Here is a 26,188-nt window from a genome sequence, read left to right as displayed (position 1 = left end):
GGTAGCAGTTCACACTGCTTCAGCTATGATGACCCAAAATGCAACAATTGATCCAGCTTTTTTTCTTATATAGCCTCTAACTGAAAGAGCATTTCATTGACAAGTAACACCTAGCAAGCCACTTGGAAGAGGTACAAGCGGGACAGAGAACAGGATGATTTTGGCTGAAGGCTGAGGGCATAGGAGTACTTGAAAACACTTATATTTCTATTTGAAAACACTTATATTTCTGTTTTTAAGATCCCTCCAGGCCTAACCTGCTTTATTACCTGATACATTGGTTCCTCCACACCTGGGAACCTTCACAGACTTACTCCAAAGCTATAGAGCACTAGGAAAGAGCAGACATTTTGTTGTTACATATGTGACTGAAATGAGTGGCACTAGTTCAGCAGATAGTGGTGACAGTAAGGATTCTTCCCCTGCGCTCGGCACTGGTGAGGCCATACCCTGAGTGCTGTGTCCAGTTCTGGGCTCTCAGTTCAGGAAGGACATTGAGGTGCTGGAGTGAGTCCAGAGAAGGGCAGCAGAGCTGGTGAAGGGTCTGGAGCACAAGTCCTGTGAGGAGGGGCTGAGGGAGCTGGGGGTGTTTGGCCTGGGAAATGGAGACTCAGGGGAGACCTTATTGATATCTTGAACTACCTGAAAGGAGGGTGTAGCCAGGTGGGGCCCAGCCTCTTCTCCCAAGTACCAAGCAACAGGACAGCAGGACACAGTATTAAGCTGTGCCAGGTGAGGTTCAGGTTGGACATTAGAAGGAATTTCTTCACAGGAAAGGTGATTAGATTTGGAATGGACTGTCCGGAGAGGTGGTAGAGTCACCGTCCCTGGAGGTGTTTAAGGAAAGACAGGACGGGCCACTCAGTGCCATGCTCGAGTTGTGGAGTTCGGCCATAGGCTGGATTCGATGCTCTCAGAAGCCTTTCCGAACCTAAATTATTCTGTGGTTCTGTGATACGGCTCATGCCCCCGGGACTGCCTGCTTTGCTCGAGGGCCCCGTTTACCCCCGTTCTCCGCGGAGCCGGCGGGCGGGGTGCGGAACTACAGTTCCCGTCACGCCGCAGGGGCCGAGAGGGAGGGGGCGATGCCCTGACGGCGGAGGCGGGAGCGGGAGCGGGGGGCGGTCGCCTCACGGAGCTCTTGGCCGCGGCCGCTGTGGCGGGGCGCGGGCGGCGCTGCCATGGCGCTCTCCGCCGCCCCCCTCAAGGTCTGCGTCGTGGGCTCGGGTAACTGGTGAGTGCGGCGGCCCCCGGCAGGGCAGGCAGCTCGGCGGCCGCCGCCGCCCGGCCTTCCCGGAGGCTGTGCTCGCCCGGGCCTTGCTGTCGGTTCCCGCCGGGCGCCGTGGCCGCGCTCCCCTCAGGGCTGGCGGCCGTGAGGCCCCCCGGTGCCGGCGGTGGAACACGGTGTCGCCGGGCCGTGGCGGGCTCTGGTGGCGCTTGTTCCGTGCGGGAGGGCTCGTCCTGCCGTGCCGGGGGTTCCTCCTGCCGTGCCGGGGGCTTGTCGTGTCCCTCGGAGTGCAGCTGCTGCCGTGACGTGCTCCGAAGAAGAAGCGGCAGAATTGAGCGCGCAGTTTTAGTGCTTGTGAACACCCGCGTGTCCTGCGAAGAAGTTGTTCTAGGATATTTTTAACCTGGTATTTGTTGTGTGCTTTGTCCGGTAACAGATGACGTAGACATTAAAAATGCTGTACATTTTAAACATTTTTTTTTTCCAACTGCGCCCTGTCTGTAGAGCTTCACTAACAGCCTCACTTGTCTACTAAAATGCTTTCTGTGTTCCTATGTGCTTATTTTCAAAGACAGTTCAAAAAAGAGACACTAGATTATTTGAAATCCCTTAGTTTTTCCCCCAAATTGATTATGCTGAGGCACACTGAGAGCTTGAGACAAGGTTTTATTGCTGTCTCTCTCTGGTTTATAATTAGACTTAAATAAACTTGCTTTTTCGTCCTCTGAAAGCGATAGACTTACTTGACATCATGCTTCAAGAGGAGTATCGTGTTAATAACTCTTCTTTAGTTTTTTCTTTTTCTTACACCAGATCCCTCTTTACATTGAATAAATTAAGTACAATGTGTTATAGAAATAAGTCTTCACAGTTTGTCACTTCCAATTACTAATGCTAAGCACACATTATTCATGTTGCATTGGGTTTTAAGACATTAAAGTCAGAGGAATTCTGTGTAGGGCAAGGCACTGTGTTTTATTAAACCAGACTTGCCAGTCTTTCATGAGGATGATCTTAGACTTGTTATCCACTCCGTGCAGTTGGATTTTGCTGCTGTAAAAAAATACCAGCAGCTGCCAAATTTTATTTTTCTTTGTGATCCCCTTGTTGAGGGAATGGCTGATGTTTCAGTGCAGCATCTCTTGCTTTCCTTGCACTAGCTTGTAAAATGTGTGCATTGCACTATATATCACAAGGAAACTATGCAGTTAGACCTTATCTTTTGGGAGTGTTGTGGTGTTGTTCCATAGTTGAAGTCTAGATGAAGTTTTACAGGAAGTTTGACTCCATTTGTATTTGATTCACTGTCAAACAGTTGCAGAAGCAAAAGGATTTGTAGATATTGCCTACTAGCAATAACCTCGTGCAAATGTATTTTGTTTTCACCTCACTGGATTAATTTAATAAATAAGAAAAGTTCCTGCCTAATAGGGTGGGTTGGTGGCAAAATGCCCATGTCTCCTGTGCTGAGAGAAGAAAAAAGCTGATGCCTGGTAGTAGCATTCTCTCTTTCTTTTGAGGATAAATGTATTTAAATAGCTTCTGGCTTCTTTCATATGTAATGGCAGGGTTTTTCATGTCAGGAAAGCAGAAACCAAAGTAACCCAAAATTGAAAATAGTAGTTCTCGGAGAGGTAGGTGGTTTCTTCCTCAAAGACTGCAGGATAACATACACCAAACCCTGACTACAAAGAGCACTGTGTAACCATTTAACTCAATTGGACTAAATTTGTGTACTTTCTAAGTGCCTTTTGAACTGTGGCCTGCGGTCCTAAAATATTTAATTAAAGTATTAGTATTTAATGCATTCCAGCAGGTAACTACAAAGAAATTGAAGCATTTATAAACATCTCATAATTGATATTTGGGGATTATATACTTTTGAAGCCTGAGTTACAGGAGTGTTTGATTGGTGGTACCTAAATTGTAAGCATTGTAAGTAGTTGATCCACGTGGGGTTTGGCATCTTGAGCAGGTTGGAGACAGTGGTTTTGGGGTTCTGTGTGAGATGATTTCATCAGACAAATCTTTGCCTTTTCATAGCCCTTTAACCTCTATGTGGGATGAAAAAACCTAAAGGAGCTTGACAGAACAGTAGTTTTAGAAGGGTTAAACCAGTCACCTTGGTTGATTAATTGCTTCCAGTCAGACTTGTTTGGTTGGTTTGCTGCACGAAGGTCACCTTAACAATGAAGTTGACTTGGCAGGGGTCACTTGACACCTGATGGAAGATCATGGGACAGGACAGATGGCTCAGCATAGAAGAGCAGGAGCTGTGCTGTCTGCTGACCTTGCCCTTTTAGGTTGCTCAGCTGGGGGAGTTAGGATCTTTTAAGACAGGGGATACAATAAGCTGTCTGGAGTGTGGAGAGGGTATACACCTTGGGAATATGCCTTGGAACCCTAGACTTCCAGGACAGTGCCCGGAGTAATTTACAGCACTGCAAGCCTGTTTTGATACCACTTCCAGGGCAGGTTAATGAGATGTGCACAGCCAGAATTTATCCCTCACTGTTTTCTTGGAACCAGTTGTTAATTAACCTGATTGCCAAACTCGATCAGAAACTGTAAAATTTGAGAAGAGATGGGAAGTTACTGGACCGAGGGGTTTATGAAGCTAGGAACTTGTAGGAAACTGTGAGGAGCTGTGGCTAGACTGAGGAGGTTTTACAAGGACAGTGGTAGAGCTAGATAATTATATAATTTGCCCTTGCATGTTGTGACCTCCACTGCTGCTGTTATCAGGGCAAGTTAAGGAGCTTTTTGGCACGGTGCTTTAGTTGAAAAGTGATGGGGGGAAAGCAGACCAACTGTAAAATGGTCCTAAAAGAGTGGTTGCAGCATCATGGGAAATGATGAACCAGAGGAGCCAGTCAGGAGGATCTTCTTGAATTCAGAAACTAAGACTAGGCAAATCTTCACTTTTCTTAATACTGCATTCTAAGGGTGTAAAAAAATAAAAAGACAGCTCAGGCATTTAAGTGTTAAATAGTTATTGAATTAATGTCTCACTTAAGTAGTACACACTGCCAGACTTTGCTGGCAGACTGAAAATCCCAGGCAGAGAGTTGCTGAATCAGTTATTTCTGTCTTGCTCTGTCACCAGCAAGCACAGAGAATGTGTAGTGAAGTTCAAAACAGAAGGCAGTGGGTTTGCCAGGATCCTGACTTTGTATATAAATCTGTAGAAGTAAATGTGCCTTCGTTCAAGGAACTCAAAGCACTGTCTGAGGAACACATACCTGTGCTGTGAGGGTGTGAGGTCTGCTGTTTGTGTGGATTTGACATTTGGAGGCTGAGCTGGTGAGCTGTATACCAGTGCAGCAGGAACCATACTGGATGAGCTTGATGAGAGATGGCTTGCAAGTGTCTTCTGTATCACCTCCTGAACCCAGGGTCATTTTTAGTGTGTGAAGTGCTATTAGAGAAGTAAATTCCAGTCTTTTAAGACACACAGTTTTATGGTTTAACTATAAAAATCTACTTAGGGTGCTAAATTTTTTTCTAAGCTGCTGCTTAGAAAGTGACCTTAGCCATGTGCTAGCACTCATCTTTAATGTAGCACAATGAGTTGTTCCATATCAAAAGCTCTTGAAGCAGAATGAACCCATTTTGTTCAGTTGCTAGCTATGGGTTTATTACAAGCAACATCCAGTATGAATTTGGGGGATTGTGTGAGTACAACTAGGCTGGGAAAGTGTTCTTACCTCCTGATAAACTGCAGTTTACACACACCTACACACACGAAAGCCTCAGATCAATGACTCTGTATTTTTATCACATCTCTTAAAAATTTTTGTGTCTCCTTAGTTGGTTGTCTGTAATTATGAAACTACCTCCTATCCCAGGAAAAGAACTTAGGTTAACAGGTTTAATGGAATGATGGAAGATTGTGTTTGTTCCTCCTCTTGTAATTGTGATTAATTTTGTTATTGCTTAGAGATTTGAGAAGTAAAATTGATCACTGTAGTACAGATCTCACTGTATGCTGTTCTTGGGGACAATATGAGGGTAACAGTAGTGGACTTGTCTGCTGCAATTTCAGAGGATGCTGTTACAATGGTTAAGTTCTGTGAGGTTGGCTGCATAGCCATGAAGCTTATAACTTCTGCAACATATAAATGATTCTTGGCTTTCAATGCTATCAGTATTGTACAACAACTTACAAGTCAGTCATCTTAGCAAAGAAGCTTCTCATCTCTTAAAGGTGAAAATGACACATTTTATAAAATTTAGTATGTCACATTTACTTCAGCTTTCAAGATACAGTGAATTTGATTTGGGGAATACAGTAATCTAAACTCTCAGTAGATAGACAGTAAAAAAACAAAATAAGTAAGGAAGTTTCAGTAAATGCTTCAGTCCAACCTACTCTAGCTGTAGCTGAGAGAAAGCAGCAGGTGTGAATGACTAGTGTGTTTTTCCACTTATTTTGCTAGATCAAAATGCTGTATGGTAACTGGTCAAATAATCTGTGAAATTGTGATTGTTTTAAAGACAATATCTTTTTTTTTCTACAGCAAAATCATAATTTTTAAGACTATTTTTGTTTTCTTTTGTGCAGGGGTTCTGCGGTTGCCAAAATAATAGGTAATAATGTGAAAAAATTGCAGAAATTTGCTTCTACAGTGAACATGTGGGTCTTTGAGGAGAATATTAATGGGAGAAAACTGACAGATATCATAAATAATGACCATGAAAATGTGAAGTATCTCCCTGGATGCAAGCTTCCAGATAATGTGGTAAGACTCAGAAGTTAAATTATAGTTATGGAGCAGAGGGAATATTGCTTGCACTGTAAATGAAGTTAGAAATTTGTTTTGTTAACACCTCTAGGGTTTATAATATTTCAGACTATGCTATTTTAGTGATGCCATCAGAAATTTAAACAAGTAAAATTATGTAATTATGCAGTTAAATAAATCCAAGGCACTCTTTCTTTTTTGGTGTCACTGTTATCTTTATGTTATTCTCATTTCTGTATTAGAAAGCAAATGTGAAAACAAAAGCAAGATCAACAGCTTTGACTATACCCATTAAAAATAATTGGCCTCAACCTTGGATTGGAGCTGTTGGTCTGGGAAGTTTATGCTACTGTTGTTTCTTTTCAGTGATGAAACACAGTAGTTTTTAGCATTCAGCATAAGACCAAACTGCTGAGGTTCAAGATGAAACTGGGGGATTCAGTTTGGACATTAGGAGGAGTTTCTTCACAGAAAGAGTTACTAAAGATTAGAGTGGGATGCCCAGGGAAGTGGTGTTTGAGAAAAGACTTGATGTGGCACTCAGTGCCGTGATCCAGTGGACTGGGTGGTGTTCATTCCAAGGTTGGACTCAATGATCTCAGAGGTATTTTCCAAACTAACTGATTCTGTGTTTCTGCTTTTTTATCACTTGTGTGTAGTGTTAATTTTGAAAAGTTATGCAGCCTTTCTCTCTCATAACTGTGCAGGTTGCTGTCCCAAACCTTCGTGAAGCGGTACAGGGTGCAGACTTGCTGGTTTTTGTCATTCCTCATCAGTTCATCCATAAAGTCTGCGATGAAATCACAGGACAAGTACCCAGGAAAGCGCTTGGCATAACTCTCATAAAGGTACAATAAATACCATGCATTAATAACTGAGATTGTGTCATGGAATCTTCTAAGACAAGGTGATTTGATATTTTGATGTGCAAAGTCTCCGTGCACTTTTCACTTGATTGGTCCATTAAACCTTTCTAGGTGTAAGATTAGAATTTGTCTCAGTCATTAGTAGATTGTTACGCAGCACTTGCAAGAAGAGGAAAATGAGGCTCTTCACAAGACTTTTAGAAAGAAAGAGGGAGTCAATATGTTTTGCACCACTAAGCTTTCCAGTCTTTTATTTGTTGTTTCCAAAAACATCATTAGATGAAGAGCAGAGAACAAGCATAATAGTTTGATTGTTAATGCACATCCCACATGCTGAGTTGATTATTTCAAGAGCTGCTGAGAGAATTTCATGTGACTAAGAGGATAGTGCTCTTGTTCATGTCAAATATTATGTGCACCAACGGTCTGTTCAGCATTGCCCAAAGACAGTTTGAGCATAGGAAACAGGAGAGGGCAAAGGTGCAGGAGGCATTTCACTGGAGTGTTTGTAGTTTTGCAGGCAGAAAATTTTTTAAATGTGGATTAGCTTATTCTTGGGACTATTTTTGGGTAGGTGGGCTTTTTTCCTCTGTATGTTTAGCTGGAAATAATAGTCTATTCTCACAAGGTTTGGAAGATTCTGGCTTGTTGTTGCTTTGTAGGCCATTTTCTCAGCACACATTCACTTCTTTCCTGTCATTTCTAGAAAATGATACATTTATGATCTGTGCTCAAAAAAGAACTAAAAACTCCTATCACTGCATACAGCAAGCTTGTCTCTCTAGTTTGGCTAACAAAGCCCATCAAATCTACTGTTTTGTCAGTGCTGACTGGTGTATTGCTGAGATGTATGAAAAAGTAATGCTTCTGAAGTGTTCTTGCTCCAAATTGTAGAAAGACTCCTCATATCATAGAAGGGTAAAATTAGGCACTGTTAAAAGTGCTCAAGATGAACCTTATTCTCCTTTCACTTGCTAAATGTGATTTAAATTCTCGTATTGATAGGAATAACTGATGAAATTGCTGGACTAAATGAGGATTTATGTCAGCATATGTGAAGTCAGTGTCCTGGGCCTATATTCGCTTGGAATTACTGTTGTGGGTACTAATTACCAGTGCTCTAATGGAGTGTTGGTTAATGGTTATATTTGACCAAAAAGAAAAAAAGGTGGGGTTGGGGGGTGGGGAAGGGGAAGAAATACTTACATTTAAAAAAAATTTTAAAAACCACTGCCAAATTCTAAACAGACAGAAACCTCAAGGAAAACAAAAAACAAAATGTCCAAGCTTGGTGTAGTGGTGGAAGTGAAATTGTGGCACTTGCCATGCAGTGCAGAGTTGGTTACTGGGCATCTTCCCACTGTCACATTGCAACACTGCATCCATCCATAGGCAGCCTTTCCAAAGAAATGCTGTGAGGCCCCTTAATATTTTGCAGGAGAATGCAACGTACATGTCAGTTTTAATGAAAAGGCATAACTGTGCATAATTAAAAGTATCATTTGAGAGGAAAGGGTAGAGATTTAACACAACAATTCATTCTTTCCTCTACTTTTGCATATTCTTTAGTCATGCTGTTTTCATCAGTGTCCTTGTTTTTAGATTTCATGCTCAATGCTAATCCTTTTAAAGTGTCTTGATAGTTAAAGTGCAATTCTGTTCTGAAAAATATTATTCGTGGGACATCTCTTTTCTGTGCTTTCTACATTGATTGTCAAATTAGCTGTGTGTCGTCTTTTAGTCCTTTTTTTCTTGTTTTTTTGTTTCTGACAGTCAGTCTAATCTTCAAGCAGAGCCTAATGTCTGACAATAAAACTGAATCTTTGGGAAATTTGTCTGCTGGTTAATATGCATTTCCATTGAAACATTTGCATCTGTGTTGCTTTACATTAGCTCTGTATCTATGAAAACCTACCAAGTGGCTGTGGGGTGAGGAACTATATAAAACTTAGAGTGCAGTACAGCAGTGAGCACAGGAAGCAGAGTAGCTGAAAGTTATTCAAAATACTTTTCAGGCAACCTGAACATCAGTCTCATTTTCATTTCCCTATTACTGGCCTCAGAGATTGCTCTGACAGGCATATTAGGATGCAAGCCATAGTCACATGCACTGCCTGCAGACCATTGCTGCCCAGTGAAAATGGCCATGCTGGAGCCTTGTTTTTGCAGGGAGGAAGGGGTGTTTGGTTTTTAATCTGTCATTCAATATTGGATTTAACTCCATGAGAAACAGATACAGCTCTCCTTGACTTTGTCAGGAGTTGCATCCGTTTCACAATGAAGCAGAATCTGGCACCTTAGCCTTTCTGGTCTCCTTTCACTTGCATGAATAATTGTTGTGGAGGTACTCACGTTTTTGGAGTTGTTCCCAATGTGTGCATGCTTTTCAGTTTATTATTCTGTTTATTATTGCCTGCTTAAGAAGAGGGGCCTTATAGTTATTTTGTGGGGACATTTTTGGCGCTATGAGGGAACAATGCAACATGTATTGTGTGCTTGCTTTCAGGTTGTCTCTGTATGGCTCATTAAAGGTGAGAAAGCATAGTTGTGCATTAGGCAGTACAAACTGAAAAATAATGCAGAAATGCAAGCACTAGTTTAATTGGCAGGTTTTTTACAGGCATTTCTGCATGTCTTTTAATTGCCCCATGTTATATCAGGAGCAACACCTTTAACCTGTGGAAGTGTCACTACTGGCAGCCTAAAAATTTTGTATATATTTGTATATATGGAAGTAATACAGGATCACACTTTTTGCCTATAAATCATAATTCAAAATTACCAATTCCCAAAAGTATCAAATCCTCAGCATTAAAAAAGAATATTGTGTAAAAGGTGGTATACTATAGGAAAGAGCTGCTATTTCAATAGCTGCTCTGTCATACCCCTGTAATAAAAGCTGGAAAGGATTCTGCACTTAGCAGTCTGGGAGAAAAGCCTCCCAAAGTTTTATGAAAAGAAAGTGGTCTCTTTTGGAGTTCTAGTTTAGGCAATTCAGGGTGGCAGACTCTATTCTTCTCTGCAGTGTTAATATGTGGAGTGATCATTTCTAAGGCCCTATTTCTGCCCTTTTTTCCCACTTTGTAAAGAATGCATTATAAATACAGATTAAAAATATTCTTAGAAATTAAATTATTCTCAATTGTTCAGCTTTCTACATATCTGTGAATGGCTGTTCCATTTATATTTCTACTAGTAAACTGTTGTTGGTGTTATACACTGGGGAACCTGCCTCTGATATTTCATTGGGGTATCTCTTCACAAAACAAATTATTCAGATGCCATTTTGTGATTTTCAGTGCAATTTCAAATCTAAGTTCAGGTCTGGTTCATAACTGATAAATTGGTTATGCTTCACTGATTAAGAATACACTGATAATAAGCACCTGATTTCTGAACTAACAAAGCAAATGTTCAGCACTTCTTAGAATCAGATCTTTGAGGATGGAATAGAAACCAGTTTCATCATCTAGAGTTTAGTCCTAAATCCTGAGATGCTCCCTCCTCCAATTCTAAGACACCTTGGAGAGATCAAAATAGCAGAAGTGTCTGTGGTACTGCACCTATCATCTTTAGTCTCTGTCTGAGTAGGACTTATTTCACTTCTGACCTGTGGACAAGACTAATTTTGTTCTGCTTGCATCTCTACTGTGCTTGTCTAATGAATGACTTTTAAGTAATTCCATTTAATGTTGGCTGCAGGGAATAGATGAAGGCCCGGAGGGACTCAAACTGATCTCTGACATTATTCGAGAGAAGATGGGAATAGACATCAGTGTGCTGATGGGAGCTAACATTGCCAGTGAGGTGGCAGCAGAGAAATTCTGTGAAACCACAATAGGTACTGTTCCAAGTTGTAAGAATATTTAAAATATGCACCTGTCCTCACATGCGCACACCAAATAGCTCAAATTTCACTGTTTTCGACATTAGCTGACTGTTACCAGAAGCTGTTGTTTGAATTTCCTAGAATGTTTATACTTCCCAAGTACTAGGACAATACTGGAATAGAGAAGACTACAATTTTACCTATTTATACTAGGGTTATAACCTTAGCATGTGAAATACAAGCATGTTTCTTATCACCCTTCATATAACAAACTGCTTCATTTTATTATGGTGTTTTAAGATTTTTTTTTGGGGTCCAATTGGATAAACAATTATAAATTCTGTACTCCAGCTCAGGTGTAATGGCCAAAGATGGTACCTTCATGCATGTTTGTTTTGGTTTGACTTTTTTGTTGTTTTTTTTTTTTTAGGTATCGTGTTTTGATTTCTCAAAATACTTCATTCCCACACAAACTAGAAATTGTTTTAGTTCTGTGTTGGTGTCTGCACACCTTTGCAGCATGAGGATGTGCCTAGTCTTGGATTTTACAGTTTCTAGAAAGGCGTGTGTGTGTGTGTATGCATGCAGATACTCATACTTTATAGCACAGAGTTCATATTAAGGAGCTTTTTCAGTGTTATTTTTTACAGTTTTGTGCATTGCTAGCTAAATCTCATTCAGAGCTTTTGCATTGAACTTAATTTTGAATGGTTGAACAACATCTTAGTGTTCAGAAACAATTGTCAGAGGCAGAATGCCTGTTTAATAAAGCAGCTTTGACATACCTTTATCAGTAGGTATGTTTCTGGAATGCAAACTTTGAAATAATCGGTAGAATTGCTCCTACCATATTCTTAATTCATCTCTGTTTTATTATTAGCTGTTCTTTTTAAAGACAGTGATCATAAAATGAACAGTGTATAGAGAATTAACAGAGTTGTTATTTAGAACCTGTTGCTGAGCAGACAATAAATTGTGAAAAAGTACTGAGTAACTCAGTGCAAAGCTTTCAAGTGCAATGTTGACATGTGATCGGTCCCTTAGAACAGGGATTTTGTTTAGGATTGAGATAGAACAACCTTATCTCTGCTTTTTAAGCATTTTGACTTGCACAGGGAAGGCTAATTAATGTACAAATAAGTTATTCATTTTTTTTAGCTTTCCTTTGTCTCTCTCAATAGGCTGTAAAATCTTGGAAAATGGCCTTCTCTTCAAAGAACTCCTACAGACTCCAAACTTCCGAATAACTGTAGTAGACGATGCAGATGCAGTTGAGCTGTGTGGTGCTCTGAAGGTGAGATTAACAGGCTGCAAGTGATACACAGATAAAATAATGATCCTTGTACAAAAAAAAAAAAAGAGGGTATTTCCATTTGAAAAAATAAGTTCATTGTATATAATATGTAAAACTGACATGTAACATTTCCAGAAGAACTAGATGGGAAATGAAGGAGCAGCATTTTCTGAGAGCTGGCTTTTAGATCTATGTCTCATCATCTGCCAGGTTTGCTTTCTATATCCTCCACTAATCTTGCACACAGTCATGAGGCAAGTATTGATTTAATCTAACTGGCTGATTAATTTCTAAATCTATTTTTCGTTTTGCAATAGTGTGTTCACCAAAAGAAAGGGAGAAAGAAATTGGCATTAATGCTTCTTGTCTGTTAACAAAACTATCCCCCTCTTCATTGACTGAAGCAATGTGAGCACTCATGTTTTATATTTTGTGGACATATGCTACATAAGGTTTGTGTGGATAACCACATACAGAAATTACCTGAATAGGAAAAAAGTTACTTTGAACAGTTACTTATCCAAAATATATTTTCATAATAAAATTGATGCTGACAGGAAGCAAAGGCTGACTTAAACATCGTTTAATGGCGATTTTTTCAGGTTAATTTACAGGCCATTTGTGAAGAGGAGGCATTAGTTGTTTGGCACCCTAGCAAACAGTACTATAGTTCACACTATACCTATCCTGAATAATTCCTGATGGGTATAGTGGTTTAATAATTAATTTGTCTTGCTTATTTATTTGTGTTTTGAATAATTATTTTGTCTGCCTTTGGTTTTGCTGTTGAAATTTTGTGTAAACTAAATTAATTGGCTGGCAAAGCTCCCACAGCAAGCAATGATGTCTTAAGATAAGGAATTCTAATTCCTGCTTAGAGAAAGTAGGTGGATAGCTATAATAGCGTATTTTTTGTCATATTAATTTCCTTAATTTAGTCTTGTCAGCTGTCATACTGGAAGGCCTGAGAAAACTGAGGTTATGAGTCTGTGCACTGATGGGATTAGGTGTTTTGAGACAACATGCTGTGGAGTTACTGTATAGATAACTATTTCTTGAGATTATGGAGCTTGTAATTCAGCCCCACAGCCATTGCTTTAAAATACTCTGGTGATGTTATAGGCATTACCAGAACAGAAATCCCTGTGTATAGACTCTTGAAAATTTTTTTAGATTTTCTTTTTCTTTGAAATCTGCTCAGCAGGATGTTTTCTGACTAGCTTAAATTCTTGTCTGATAGAGGAGTTCTGTCCCAAGAAATTTTTATTCGGACAAATCTCATGAAAGGGCTTTGGAGACGAGCACGCCCATCAAACGGGGCAGGTAGTCAGCAGACACTCAAAACTCCACTGTAGAGGTCTAAATCAGGCAAGATACCAATATTCCTTTGGAGTTGCAGTAGAATTTAAATAGATTGTTGTTCTTGACCTGGGAAGATACTAAGGTGAAACTTCTGGGTTTTTTTTGAAACCTTGTATTATTGCTCTCTTCTGCTTAATTATTCACCATGCATCCTGCAGACTGAACTGTCTAGTTGTACTTCAAAAAGCTGTTTATATTCTGTGTGCTTTAGTCATTTCATATTGTTAATTTTGTTAATTGAGTTGAGATTTCTAAAAAATGTGTGGTAAAAGGTTTAAACAAAAAGTTAATTAAGGATAGATTAACTGGTTTAAAGATACTGTGGATTTCTTGCATAATTAAAAGCAAAACTGGTATAAAGTGGTATAGATCCAGCATTCAAGTATAGGTAATGTCTTTAAACATACCACACTGCCTAAATCTAAAAGAAAATATTAATAAAACTGTATTTTTAAAGCAATTTTTCATTTAAAACCCTTTATAGTTGATCCTAAATCTTGTGCTAGCAGCGTAAATAATGTAAATAATGTCCTGAGCTGTTTTACTCTCAAAGATTACAAAATTTTATTAATGCATTGGGAGCATGTCTGGCTCTGAAAGAAAATGAAAAAGCTAAAATTAAACCTATGGATAAGGTTTTATTGCCATAGTGCAAAGCAAAATGCAAAACTCAGATGTGAATAGTGTTTTTTGTTAGAAGCTGTACATATTTTCTATTAGGAGAATTGTTTTCTAAGGGTATCAGCTAGAACTTTGTTTTTTATCATTCGTCTGATAGTCTTTGTAATAAAAAATTGTCTTTTTGTATTTTTTTATATATATCTAATGTGTAGCTTCAGTCAGCTGACTGTTAAACTTGGAAAATTACTCCATAAAAAAATAGTAAAAATCAGCTTTGCTTAACTTCCTCTTGGAGGAAGTCCCCATTTCAGAAGGTGACAGTGTCATGTTGCATGGAGAGACAGGCATGAAAAGAGCGGCTCTACTCTTTCTATGGCACTGCCAATTCAAAATGTCAGTAGTGGCACTGCAAACTACAGCAAGGAGGACAGAGGTAAACAGGCAAACGTGTCACTCCAGACTGTCTTTTTGGATGTGGAAATAGTAAAAGCAGTTCCTGTGTTGGTATTTAAAGGATGAGAAACAATACTCTGTGGACAGCAGTATATTTTCCCAGCTTCTGCACTTTTCTGGAAATACCAGCTTAGGAAGAGGAGAGTTTCCTGGTATTGCTGGCATGATGGACTAGCTGTTAAAAGCCTGTACTCTACCTCACTTTTTATTTCTGCAAACCTTTCTAAACAGGGAAGATTTTCAGTGTGGGTGGTTGCCTAAAGCTTGGGAAAAATACAGAAGGGTAACAAAGAATGCTCTGAGCACAGCTTTCCCTTGCAATGGTAATTATAGGTTTGAAATTTGTTTTTGGAAGCCTGTTTGAGTTCAGACTGTAATATTAGGTAGTGCAGCTGGGTGATCATAAGAGAACATGTGCTTGGTTGCTATTTATATGTGGATATGTATAGAATATCCACTTCATTCACTGTATCTGAATTTGTGACAATGGGCTGGTGGAGATACAGTGAAGTGCAGAAATCAGTGGCGTGAAAATGCAGTCTTGTGTCATCTTGGAGACTGGCTGAATAGATAGTAGCAGTGACTTTACAACATCTGATGGTATTGAGGAGAAACAGCTTTCTACCATAACCTGGCTGTTGGAACAAAAAGTGCCTGGCGTGTTCTTTGTGAAGATACTTTTTTTTTCTTTTGAGGACTGATGAGCATTTCACATTTATCTGTTGACCTTATCTAAGGGTTGAGACAGAAATTGAGGAAGTTGAAATTTGGATAGGTGTTTCAAGGTGCTCAGTTGGCTTTACAGGCAGCGTGACTCAAGGCCACCTACAAGTACACCTGCCATTTGCCAGATGATGAATGGGCCTTCCTAGGAAATGCTTAAAGACTGAGCTGGGGTACGAACCTGGCCACATCCTTGAGAGGCCATGTAAACACTGGTAGTAGCTGCGATCTTGGGGGTAAACTGTACCCAGGTTTACCTCACTTACCCAGTGCAGCAGTGCCAGGGGTGGCTGAGAGGAGGGGGATTAAGAATCTAACCTCTGGATATGGCAAAATGGCCATGCTCCAGCTGCCTGATGATCAGGGTTCTGGAGAGTTAAAAGCCCTCAAATGGTAGCAGCCAAGGACCAAGACAGATGTGAGTTACTATAGTAAGGAGAAGCAGCAGCAGCTGTGGTTGCCTTTTAGGTTTCTTCAGGCTCATCTAAACTTTCCGGCTCCAGCTAAGCCTTAAGTAAAGAAGTATAGTGATGATTTACCAGGTTATGTAACTCACCATTGTTACTTGCGGAGTGTGTTTAGTGTTTAGGGCAGTCACTGTTGGATAGTCAATCTAGGTACTATAGAAGTTGATTGTGAGAGTTTTTTCCTTTTTCCTGAGATTAAGTGGAAATGAAATTTGAGTTCACCAGGAGAAAGCAAACAGTTTATACTTAACCTCTCTGGTAGTCCTGCTGATACTGTCTTTGTTTTTTTGAGTCTTTTCATTTGACCTTTTCTCAGCCATCAGGGGAAGCAATGAGCTTCTCCAAGTTCGTGTGTAAACAGAGGGAAAGCAGGCTGTGCTGAGCTGTGACACTGCCTCAAAGAAGGTGAAATAACATTTCTGTTTAGTTGTCTTATTGATCCATTTAGTTAAGGAGAAGTAATGGTTGCCTCAGAAATGGCTGCTGAAGCTGTCTTCATGAGCACTCCACAAACGTGCTGTACGCTGGATATTGGATACTTCTGAGGACTGACTGTAGGAGTACAATTTGTCAGCAAGTCTACAGACTTGTACTTGTTTTCTTGATCAGCTGTTGACCTTGCATTTGTGACCTCTTGCATGTTTGCAGCAGGTTGTAAAGGACACCTTCTCTCATTTTTCTGACACATACTGTGAGCACTGTCTGTCATCAGCATTTCTTTTCTGGAGCATAGCTTCACTATCCCGGTGATGAAATAACTAAATCCATTCCCTGCTCATGTTCTAGAATAACTAGGACTAGGACTAACACTAGCTTCAGGATGCCAGAACAGCTTGCCTGTTTAGGGCAAAGTATTTTAGTAGCTTAAAACCATATGCAGTATGAAAACACATTGTGCATGGTGACAGGTTAAAAAGCTGTTAATGCCAAGGTAGGGGAAGTGTGTTTGCTTAAGCATGTAGTGATTTTGAGAGCTCTGAATGCCTCAGGCCAAGAGCAACATTTGTCGTTATCTTTTTGAGGTTATTGTGACAGTATCTTCGAGCCTGTGGAACATATTTGTCAGCAGGCACTTGCTTATTGGACTCTCAGACTCCCATGTGTGCATGCAAATACAGTCAGTTTCTAATCTCACAGAAATGTGGACTCTCTTCTCTTGCACAAATACATACCCACTGCTTTTGCAGGAATTCGTGTAACTTCATGTTGTGGTTTAATCCTAGCTGGCAAATACATATCACGCAGCTGCTTACTCACTAATCCTCTACCCATCAGGGGTGGGAAGGAGAATAAGTGGGAAAAAAGTGAAACTCGTGGGTTGAAATACAAACAGTTTAATAATGGAAATAAAGGAAAATACAATAACAAGAAGAGCAGTAGTAATAGTAATTGTAATGAAGAACAGAATGAAAACCCAAGAAGAGCAAGTGATGCACACTACAGTTGCTCACCACCCACTGACCAACCCCAGCCTGTCCCTGGGCAGCAATTGATGGCTCCTGGCCAACTGCCTCCAGTGTATATACTGGGCATGGCATTCTATGGTATGGAATATCCCTTTGGTCAGTTTGGATCAACTGTCCTGCCTATGTTCCCACCTCTCCAGACTCTTGTTCACCTCCTCACTGGCAAAGCAGGAGACACTAAAATGTTCCTTTCTTAAAGTGAGCACTACTTAGCAAACAGCCAAAACATCAATGTGTTAACAATATTCTCATGAACTCAAACCACAGCTTTATACCAGCTACTAAGGAGGAAGTTAACTGAAACCAGGACACTTCAGGTGTAGTCTTAGTCAGTGGCAGCATTCAAAATCAACCATATGAGATACTGAAAGATGTTTTTGCCAGGTAAATCACCCTTCCTTCCTCATTTACTTCTCAGAGATTTATAATACTGATAATGCCACTAGGCTCTTGTGTGTCGATTTGTGTTTTGCTTGTGCATCTTCCTGAAACAAGCTCAGCTTAGTGCCCAGAAATTTCAAGTAACTGTCTGTTCTGGTCTTATTTCAGACTGAAGAATAACTCAGTTGTAAGTTTTGTGAGACTATTTTTGTCATCGTCGTTGTTTTTAAAGGAGTGCCTCATCTTTGAGCAAGGTATAATTAGGCACAAGGAAGTTGTCAGAGATTCTTGAAGGATTTAAATAAAACCAGATGGTGGACCTTGCAAATTAATAGTTGTGGACTGAGGGATATGTATACCAGAATATAACAGTCTCCTAGGCATGGGGGTGTGTTCTAGAGCATAATCTGTTGTCGTTTCCTCATTATTTGCAAACTGTGTAAGAACATACAATGGGAACATTGTCCAAACAAGGATCTCAGTGTTTTAGAGCTGGACTCACAACTCCCCTTGTTCTCTAGCCCATTTCCTCAGAAGTAAATAGTCTTAGTATGACTTATTTAAAAGAGTATTACTGTTGCTCCAAAGACAAACACTTCCAAAGTATAACTAGACAACAAAATACTGTAGGCCAAATCGTATTGTAAGTTAAGATCAAGTAGACTGCTTCAAAGTGGAAAGTCAAGCAGACAAAGCTGGAGGGAAGGAGAAGCTTTAGTATAGGAGCGTTCAAGCAGTATATGGGAAAAGCCCCAAAGTTCCTCATGTTTGTGTTTTTAGTTGAGTACTAAATACTTAGACTTCACATACATGTAAAATCCATTTGAATGGCTTATCCCATGTGAAAACTTCTTAAATGTCTGTTTGACTTCATCTTGCTTTGGCATCAAATGAAAAAATATTAGAGGTTGCTCTGCAAGAGGTATGTGTGATGAAAGCGTACCTTGACTGAATCACCACAACCAAGATCTAAGCCAAGATTATTTAAACGACCAAATTTTAAAGTTGTCTTGGGCTGCTTCAGGTCTAATGTTGTAATTATTGTCTGCAATTTTTAGGATCACCTTTAGACCTCAGCTAGCATCTCAAAAAGCAATTACTGGTCCTCTGGCCTAATTTGATTCAGAGTCACCTAGCCATAAGCGGCCACACATCTTCAGCTGTCTGGCATTTGTGGTTTTTACAGTCCAAAACCAAACCAGCTGTTATTCAGCTGGTTGTTTTCAGTAACATCTTCTGATTGTTGTTCTTTCTTCATCAACAGTTAAAGTTGATTTTTTAATTTTATTTTTTCCCTGCATTGGGTGCTACATTAAGAGTCATAATGTTGATTCTCCCGTGCTTTCTGCCGAGGTCGCTGCTGCTGCAGTTGCATGCAGGAAGATATTAACATTCATTACTTCCTTGTTTGCTTTATCAATATGTCAGAATGCCATTTTTGGAGGGTTTTGGTAGGGTTTGTTGTGTTAGATGGATTTGCTTAATGGGGATAGTGGAACTGTGGCTAGTGTCTGCCCTGACTCCCAAGCCAGAAAATAGTTTTTTATAGTCACTTCGCTCTAATGTGTCCCATGAAATATCTGTGTTCTGTAACCAAAGCAGGGATCATATAGCTGAATGTTAACAGCACATTCTTTGTAGAAGGCTGTCACCAGGCCTAATGAAAAGGAAGCACTTTTTTTGCTAAGGGAGGTCTTCCTGTGTCGTGAACCTATTGGGAATCCTTTATTAACTATTATGGTTATAGAACACTGCATACTTAAAAAGGCTGGATACTGTTGGCTTGGCTGAATTTGGTCCCTTAGCATGTCATCACAGAAGTAATTAGATGCTTTTTGGTTGAACTATTGCTTTAATCATAAAGAAAATCTGGATAAAAGGACTGTAGGATGTCTTAACTTCACCCCTACAGGGCAGGAATAGCTCAGTCTAGCTAAAACATTGTTAGGGTGTAGTGCAACCTGTTTTTTCTTGAAGGTGGTCAATAACAATAGCTCCACAGCCTCAGGGCAACTTATGTCAGTGATTTAACTATGCTTTTATCCTTGGAAATGTAAGACTTGCTGTACTTTTTTTTTCTTTTTTTTTTTTTTTTTTTTTTTAGGTTATCGCATAGACTTCAAAATCCCCAAACCAAAATAATCCAAACTAACAACCTAGTCTTTCAGAAGTGAAGTTTGCAGTTCTTAAGGGCATCTGTAAACAGTAATTGAGTCATTTCCCATTTCTCTTCCTATTAGAATATAGTAGCAGTAGGAGCTGGTTTCTGTGATGGCCTTTGCTACGGAGACAATACCAAAGCTGCTGTTATTCGCCTTGGCCTAATGGAGATGATCGCCTTTGCCAAATTTTTTTGCAAAGGACCAGTTTCTACTGCCACTTTCCTGGAGAGCTGTGGCATTGCTGATCTCATCACAACGTGTTATGGTGGCCGGAATCGACGTGTAGCAGAAGCATTCGTTAAAACTGGAAAGGTACCTTATTCACTGGGTGAAATCTGTTCCTATAAGTACTGCCACTCCTCATTTGCTGCAGTAGTAGTAATCTGAGTCACGGTAGCTCACTGAGAGCATACCCTTCTCTGTCCTCTTGTTTTCTGAGTGTTGGCTAGAATGAGTGTAAAGGAATTAAAAAGGTGGGGACGTGGTGATTTTTTAAAAAAAAGCTTGAGGGATAAGACATTGTGAGATGCAAATTTAAAAATACTTACAAACAGGAACATAGGAGAATATTCTATATGCTCGCTCAAGATCACTTTTGAAAAAGGAAAAAACTCTCAGTAAGTTTTTTTTTTTCATCCAGATTATGTTGTCAGGCTTCTGAAAAGTTTATCATAGCTCTCCTTTGCTTTCTTTTTTTCCCCTCTGTTGCTTAGTCTATTGAAGAATTGGAGAAAGAAATGTTGAATGGTCAGAAACTCCAAGGACCACAGACTTCTGCAGAAGTGTATCGCATCCTGAAGCAGAAAGAAATGCTGGACAAGTGAGTAAGAACAGATAAAACAACTTCCACATACCCCATTTTATCTCCATAATTCTTTCTGCATATTTAGTTTTGATATCTTCATAAAAGTAATAGCCAAAATCACTGTAATAACAGCAGATTTAAAGTTAAAATCAAAGAGAGAGGTGAATAGACCCTGAAAATAATATTGGTGTAGATAGAGCTGTTAGGGTGGCATTAAATTTGTGAATGGCCTTCTGTTTGAAGAGTGTATTATTGCCTTCTGCTACTACAGAAGAGCATAGCAAGTGTGCTTTAATATGTGAAAAGAAAAAATGCATGGAAGTAAAGTAGAGCTTCCTAAAGAGACTGTGAAAAGTTGCTACATTTCATTTCATAGTAGGAAATTATTACTGACCTCCAAGGAGAGGAGCTTGGTGTTCATCTGAATAGAGTGACTGCCTCCACCTCATGAATTCTAGCTTAGATACTGCAGTTCTTCTTAAAGTGACTTCCAGTTTGCTGTAGGTTAAAACCTCCCATCTACCTCTCTAGGTCAGGGTATGGTTTTCTTTTTTTTGTGGTATGAAATTAAGCAGATTGTCCTGGCTTGGTTCACTTGTATTCAAGTCAGAACATGAATGATTCCTATAGCCACGCACACAGTTGTCTCCTTACAAGGTTAAGGAATGCATTTATCTGTTCCTGTTTGTAAAAGAAGAAAAATCAGGAATTAGAAAACTGCCAATAAAAAGACCAGGCCTTGTTACTTTGTTTTTTTCAAAAGCATTTTTTAAAGTCTGGTTTTAATGGATCAGCTGCATTAAATGATTTGTGTTTTAGTATTATCTTTGGATGTAAGATACTTAAGTCTGTCTCCTCAGTGTACAGTAATTAAGCTAACTGCAGAAAAAAATAATTAAAACATTGGCTTCATTCTTTGCTGTTTATGACTTCCTGAATGAAACAGGATGCTGTGTTTGAGGGTTGTTTTGTATCCTGTTCTATCTTACAACAAATTGAGTATATTATAGATGATTTTGGGTTGTGTTTTTGGTGAAAGACATGAAAACAGTGTTGCTAATTTCCTTTTGGTATGCCAACATATATGTGTCAGTTCTTTGTAAAAGGTCTAATTCAACAAGACTTTTGAAAGCAATTTTCAAAGTGCTTTTCAAAAACTACTGCTTTAAAACATAAAACACAATGGAGCCCCCATGGTTTCAAAGTGAAGAGGTAAGAGTCTTATAAGGATAGAATTTGATGCTTAGGTCCTACAAAATTAGTCCCAAGGCTGTGTAAAAGTGTGCAAACATCAAAGTTCAGCAGAAGAGCCTTGGTAGCAGGGTTGATGCCTATTGATACTCGTGCAATCACTTTTTTTCAAGTATTAGTCCTTGATCTCTTGATGTGCTCAGGCCTAAGATGCATTTGGAGTTTACTGGCCCCGTGCCTGCAGTCAGCCTTGGTACACGTTTCTCCGTGTGAAGTGTGGCAGACCTGTGCAGTAATGTTCTCTGGGATAAGCAGCAGGACTTATGTATCAGGCTGTGATTTGTAGTAGTGGTGCTTCTTCACTGGGAAGTAACTGCCAGTACTGTACCTAAACCTGTGGGAAACCTGCTTTATTTTCAGAAGGTTCAGCTGTTTTGTGGCCACCTCTTACATAGGCATAGCAAATTTTTTTAGTGCCTATATGTGAGTTTTTATGGTAACAGCAAATTCAACCCTGCTTCAGCCCAGTACATCATACCAAGTGAGTGATAAGTGAGGTTTGTTAAGGAATGCAGAAATCATTGTTTTTAGCTATGTGGCTATATCATGATTTTTTTGTCCACCAATGAAGTAGAAACAATCTAGTTCAGGGCGACATGCTGATAGCAGAGTTACTGCAATGTAATACATGACAGGAGAATGTATAGCCCATCATATATGGTTCTCAGTACTGCTCAACACTGAAATGTGCATTACTGATAAAGCTTTAGAGGGACTGGTGGGACACCTTTCCTAAGGAGAAAGTCCTAGTCCAGATATATTCTGAATCACTCAGAAATTAACTATTTCACCATCTCCAATGACCCTTATTTTTTATTTCCATTGGTCAAAATTCATCAATGTAAAAGGCCATGCTGAAATGGTATATGTACTTGGTGAACAGATCAACCCCTAAAATTCACCAGGCTTCAAATAAAAATGGAATTTACCTGGCTGTAACTGTCTGGGATGGACAGAAAGCGAATACAAATTTCAATAAAGCATCTTGGCTTTATAGAAGATAAAATGAATGATTTGGAGGTTGTTGGAGAAATGGCCAATATGAAAAAAAAATAAAAAAATAAAAACAGTAGATGTGAAATTTTATATTTCAAAATACAAGTTTAATTTTGGATTCTTATTAAAAACTTGACCTTCAATGTCTTCTTGGGTCTTTTATTTTTTTTGTCATATTCTGTATATACAGAAGTGCTGCATAACGGATGTGCCAGTCATCCTTTTTAAGCACAGATGGGTACTGCTGTAAGAACAGCCAGGAAAAATGTTCTAAAGTTATTTTTTAGATCACTTTATGGTTGTGCCATACATAATGAATGTCTCAGGCTCCATTATAGCTAGCTAGGCTTCTGAGAGTCACTCTGTCTGAGATGCATGCAGGTTCTGTAGTTATGCCCTGCTTTTCAGCCCAGCATTTGTGCTTGACGAATAGAAAAAAGAAAACATTTTTTCCACCTCTCCCTTTTCCCACTCTCTCATCACCCCTTTATGCTTCTTTAATTTAAGAAAATGTTACAGAGTAAATTTCCGCTGTGTTCACTTTCCCCACCCTCTTTCCTCAGGTTTCCGCTCTTCACAGCTGTGTATCAAATCTGCTATGAAGGGAGACCTGCTGAAGAGATAATATCCTGCCTTCAAAGTCATCCAGAGCACAACTAAAATCCATCAGGCTGTTACACTAATGCAGCTTTCTGCCTTTCGAATTCATATCTGGGTTCAAGTGGATGTAGCTATCATTAAGCTTTGTTCAAAGCTGCTCTTAGGCAACAGGAACATGAATGTCTCTGAGTGGGTGTTGGTGTTTGTTACCTGGCTTGGTTTGACACAGCATGCGGTGTTGGCTTGGTGATTGTCCTTTTACTGGCTAAAATGCAACTCTTTTAAGATACACAATGCAAAAGTTGCACTACATGCCTGGTATATATCCACAAGTGTACTTTGAGTTTGCTCCTACACCATAAAACACAATGCTTTGTTGTCTCTTGTTAAAGCCTAATCCAAAATCCGCTGGACACTGTGGAAAGAATCCCAGTGGTTTTGATCAGAATCAAGCCTGTAACCTTAAAGTATTAGAAATATATCTGTTAGAACTTTGTTTTAGTCTGCATCCACAATTAAATGTTAACATTTTGCATGCTTATTGCTATGTTAATTTAAGCAATGTTAATGCAAAACAAGTTGTAGCAGTTATTCAGGGGGCTACAGGGATATTTCAATGAACTCTAGTGAAGAATATTTTGATTTTTCAGTCGTTGAAATTGTCAGGCTGCTTTGAAACCAATTTCTAAGTGAATTTAAAGTTTTTAATTACACTGTTTTAAAGGGAATATTCTAGAGGGGGATCACTGTCTCCCCTTCTGTTTTTTAATCCTTGAATTTTTTGTATTTCCCTTTCTCCCTTACTGTTCTTCAGTGTTTGGCTCTTGTAGAATCCAATTTCCCGAAGCAAGTCAGAGGTGTTGACCTGGGGGTTCTGAACCCTAGAGCCTACAGTTCATTTTCTTGTTTTACCTGTGGTTGTTCTTCACTGGTATTGTTGGTTGAGTGGTGAAGAAAACCGTTGGGTATCCACTGCTCCAAGTTGTTCTGCTGTATTTTTAGCTTAGCTGCAAAGTGTTGGGCTCCCCCCAACACTCCAAGGAATGTCAGGGGAATTCCCTGGTACAGCACATGCCTGTATCGTCAGAAGGTTTGTGTGCCAGTACGATGACTGCATTCATTTCTGTGCCTGCCAGTGACTGGCACGTCCACTGGGCTGTAGTCCTGATCCAGCCTGCCCAGTTCTGGAGTCACTCTTTCACTGGACAAAACTTTTATGGGTGCTGAATTAAATCCTTTACAACTAATCTCCCAGAAAGCTTCTCAAAGGCATCCATCTCTTTTATTCCCCAGGATATCAAGTAGGTTTTTTTCAAGAGCCTTTATTTTATCAGGGAGATTAATTTTATTTTTTAATGGAAAATCTGTGATTTTATGGAATTTAAAGGGGGACGTTGGTTTGGTTGATTTTTTTAAGATTGATGCAAGAGAAAATAAGTAAAATCTCTTTTGCTTTTCTTGTATACAAAAGTGTGGGGGGTTTTGTGAAATATATGCTAGGCACATTAAGAGTGGACTCCTTCTTCCAACTGGGAGACAAGGGTTGGCATTAGAATTTATAAACAAGACTGCCCATCTGTTCTAAATATCCATGCCTAACATCTGAGCAATTGTTCTGTTGTTCACTGTTGTTCACTGTTGTTCACTGTTCTCAATGGTGGTTTCTAGAACAGAAATCATGAGCACACACCCATCCTCAAACTTTAGGTTGTCATTCAAAATTTGCTAAAACAAAGAGGATCCCTGGGAATAATTGTCATGCTTGCATATGGATTACTCTGAAATAAGGAGGCTTTGGGGCAGCTTTATGTAGACAGGAAGACCCTTCCACATTTTTTTGTGCTCCTGTATTGTTTTAAATTAATATTTGGAAAATCTCATGAATGTCCTCAGATATTCAGGGATGTGAAAAGTTATTTTGCCTTACTTCTGATTTAGTGCTAAATATAAAAGATGTCTGGAAGTTAAGTGACATCAGACATTTGTGGCCATTGGGAACATCACTGGTAGAGCTGACTTGGAGCAAGCACTCTCCTTAGACATTTATAAAAGGAAACCTTGTTTTAAGGTTGGAAGCACTGTTATGTTAACGCACACATGGAGCATACACTCCTCATTACTTCATAACTTTCAGTGTGTTTGCTTATGCTTTGTTTTGTTCTATTTTTTAATACCAAATTGGTGGCTTTTTCTTTGTATGTGTACATGATATACATTATATATATAAACTTTTTTTTTTTACATGCAGTATGTAGGACAGTAGCATTTTGTAAGATACATAAAGGGCTATATGAGCTAAATGTGGTAAATTAATATATATTTTTAAATTATTTCTTTATTATTCCAATACTTCTTCTACCACTGAAACTCCCAAATCTTAATTGTTCTTGTTTTGTAGAGAAGCCTATATTCTAAGGCAAATCCAGAGAAAAGGTTTTTATGGAATTCTTTCCTCCAGTCTGTAACGATATTCTTTTTTTCAGACAAAAAGTGAGGTTTCAGTAACTAAAATAACTAAAATAGTTTGTTTAAATTTCTATTGATAGTTCACTATTTTCATTTGCTTTCCAGTGCTGGAGAATACTCAGCTTGATACTAGGTATTTTACCCCCACTAGTATTTACTGCTCATTAAAACACTTTGACATGGTACTGGAACTGAATGATTAGAAGCCTGCTCTGCAAACACTCTGTTTTGCCTAGTACTGGGATAGTCTTACTGAAAACAGCAACTCCTGTGTAAGGGGGTCGTAAATTTAATAATTTAAATTAATAATTCTTGGTAACTAATTCTTGGTTTATGAACTTTGCCGAGGAAGACATTACATTCTAACGATACTCAATTTGCCCTCGTCATATGTACTGATTTTGTTTAGGGATGTTGAATGTATACCTGTTTGAAGAGTTAGTACAAATAAACATTTTTTGTCTTGGGAATCA

At 39.3% G+C, this 26,188-nt stretch overlaps 1 protein-coding gene across 2 annotated transcripts; it reads left to right on the top strand.

Moving 5' to 3' along the window:
- The first annotated feature begins 1,101 nt into the window (after positions 1 to 1,101).
- On the top strand, positions 1,102 to 26,188 carry GPD1L (glycerol-3-phosphate dehydrogenase 1 like). Of its 2 annotated transcripts, none has more exons than XM_056484898.1 (8): positions 1,102 to 1,234; positions 5,793 to 5,970; positions 6,681 to 6,821; positions 10,542 to 10,680; positions 11,850 to 11,962; positions 19,676 to 19,909; positions 20,311 to 20,417; positions 23,213 to 26,188. In XM_056484898.1, exons 1-8 carry the CDS (start codon positions 1,182 to 1,184, stop codon positions 23,307 to 23,309), a joined length of 1,062 nt encoding a protein of 353 aa, XP_056340873.1. In that variant the 5' UTR covers positions 1,102 to 1,181; the 3' UTR covers positions 23,310 to 26,188. The 2 variants fall into 2 exon arrangements, with proteins under 2 accessions (XP_056340873.1, XP_056340874.1); XM_056484899.1 differs by lacking the exon at positions 1,102 to 1,234 and adding an exon at positions 1,248 to 1,634.

This window comes from Oenanthe melanoleuca, chromosome 2 (assembly GCF_029582105.1).
Source record: "Oenanthe melanoleuca isolate GR-GAL-2019-014 chromosome 2, OMel1.0, whole genome shotgun sequence".
Taxonomy (NCBI): Eukaryota; Metazoa; Chordata; class Aves; order Passeriformes; family Muscicapidae; genus Oenanthe; species Oenanthe melanoleuca.
This window is presented reverse-complemented; position numbering and strand designations above follow the sequence as displayed.

Excerpts from the sequence above, each read along its gene's own strand:
- GPD1L (XM_056484898.1), top strand. The coding sequence starts at position 1,182 with ATGGCGCTCTCCGCCGCCCCCCTCAAGGTCTGCGTCGTGGGCTCGGGT. Across the intron at positions 1,235-5,792 it reads GTCGTGGGCTCGGGTAACTG|GGGTTCTGCGGTTGCCAAAA; the intron begins GTGAGTGCGGCG and ends TCTTTTGTGCAG. Across the intron at positions 6,822-10,541 it reads TTGGCATAACTCTCATAAAG|GGAATAGATGAAGGCCCGGA; the intron begins GTACAATAAATA and ends TGTTGGCTGCAG.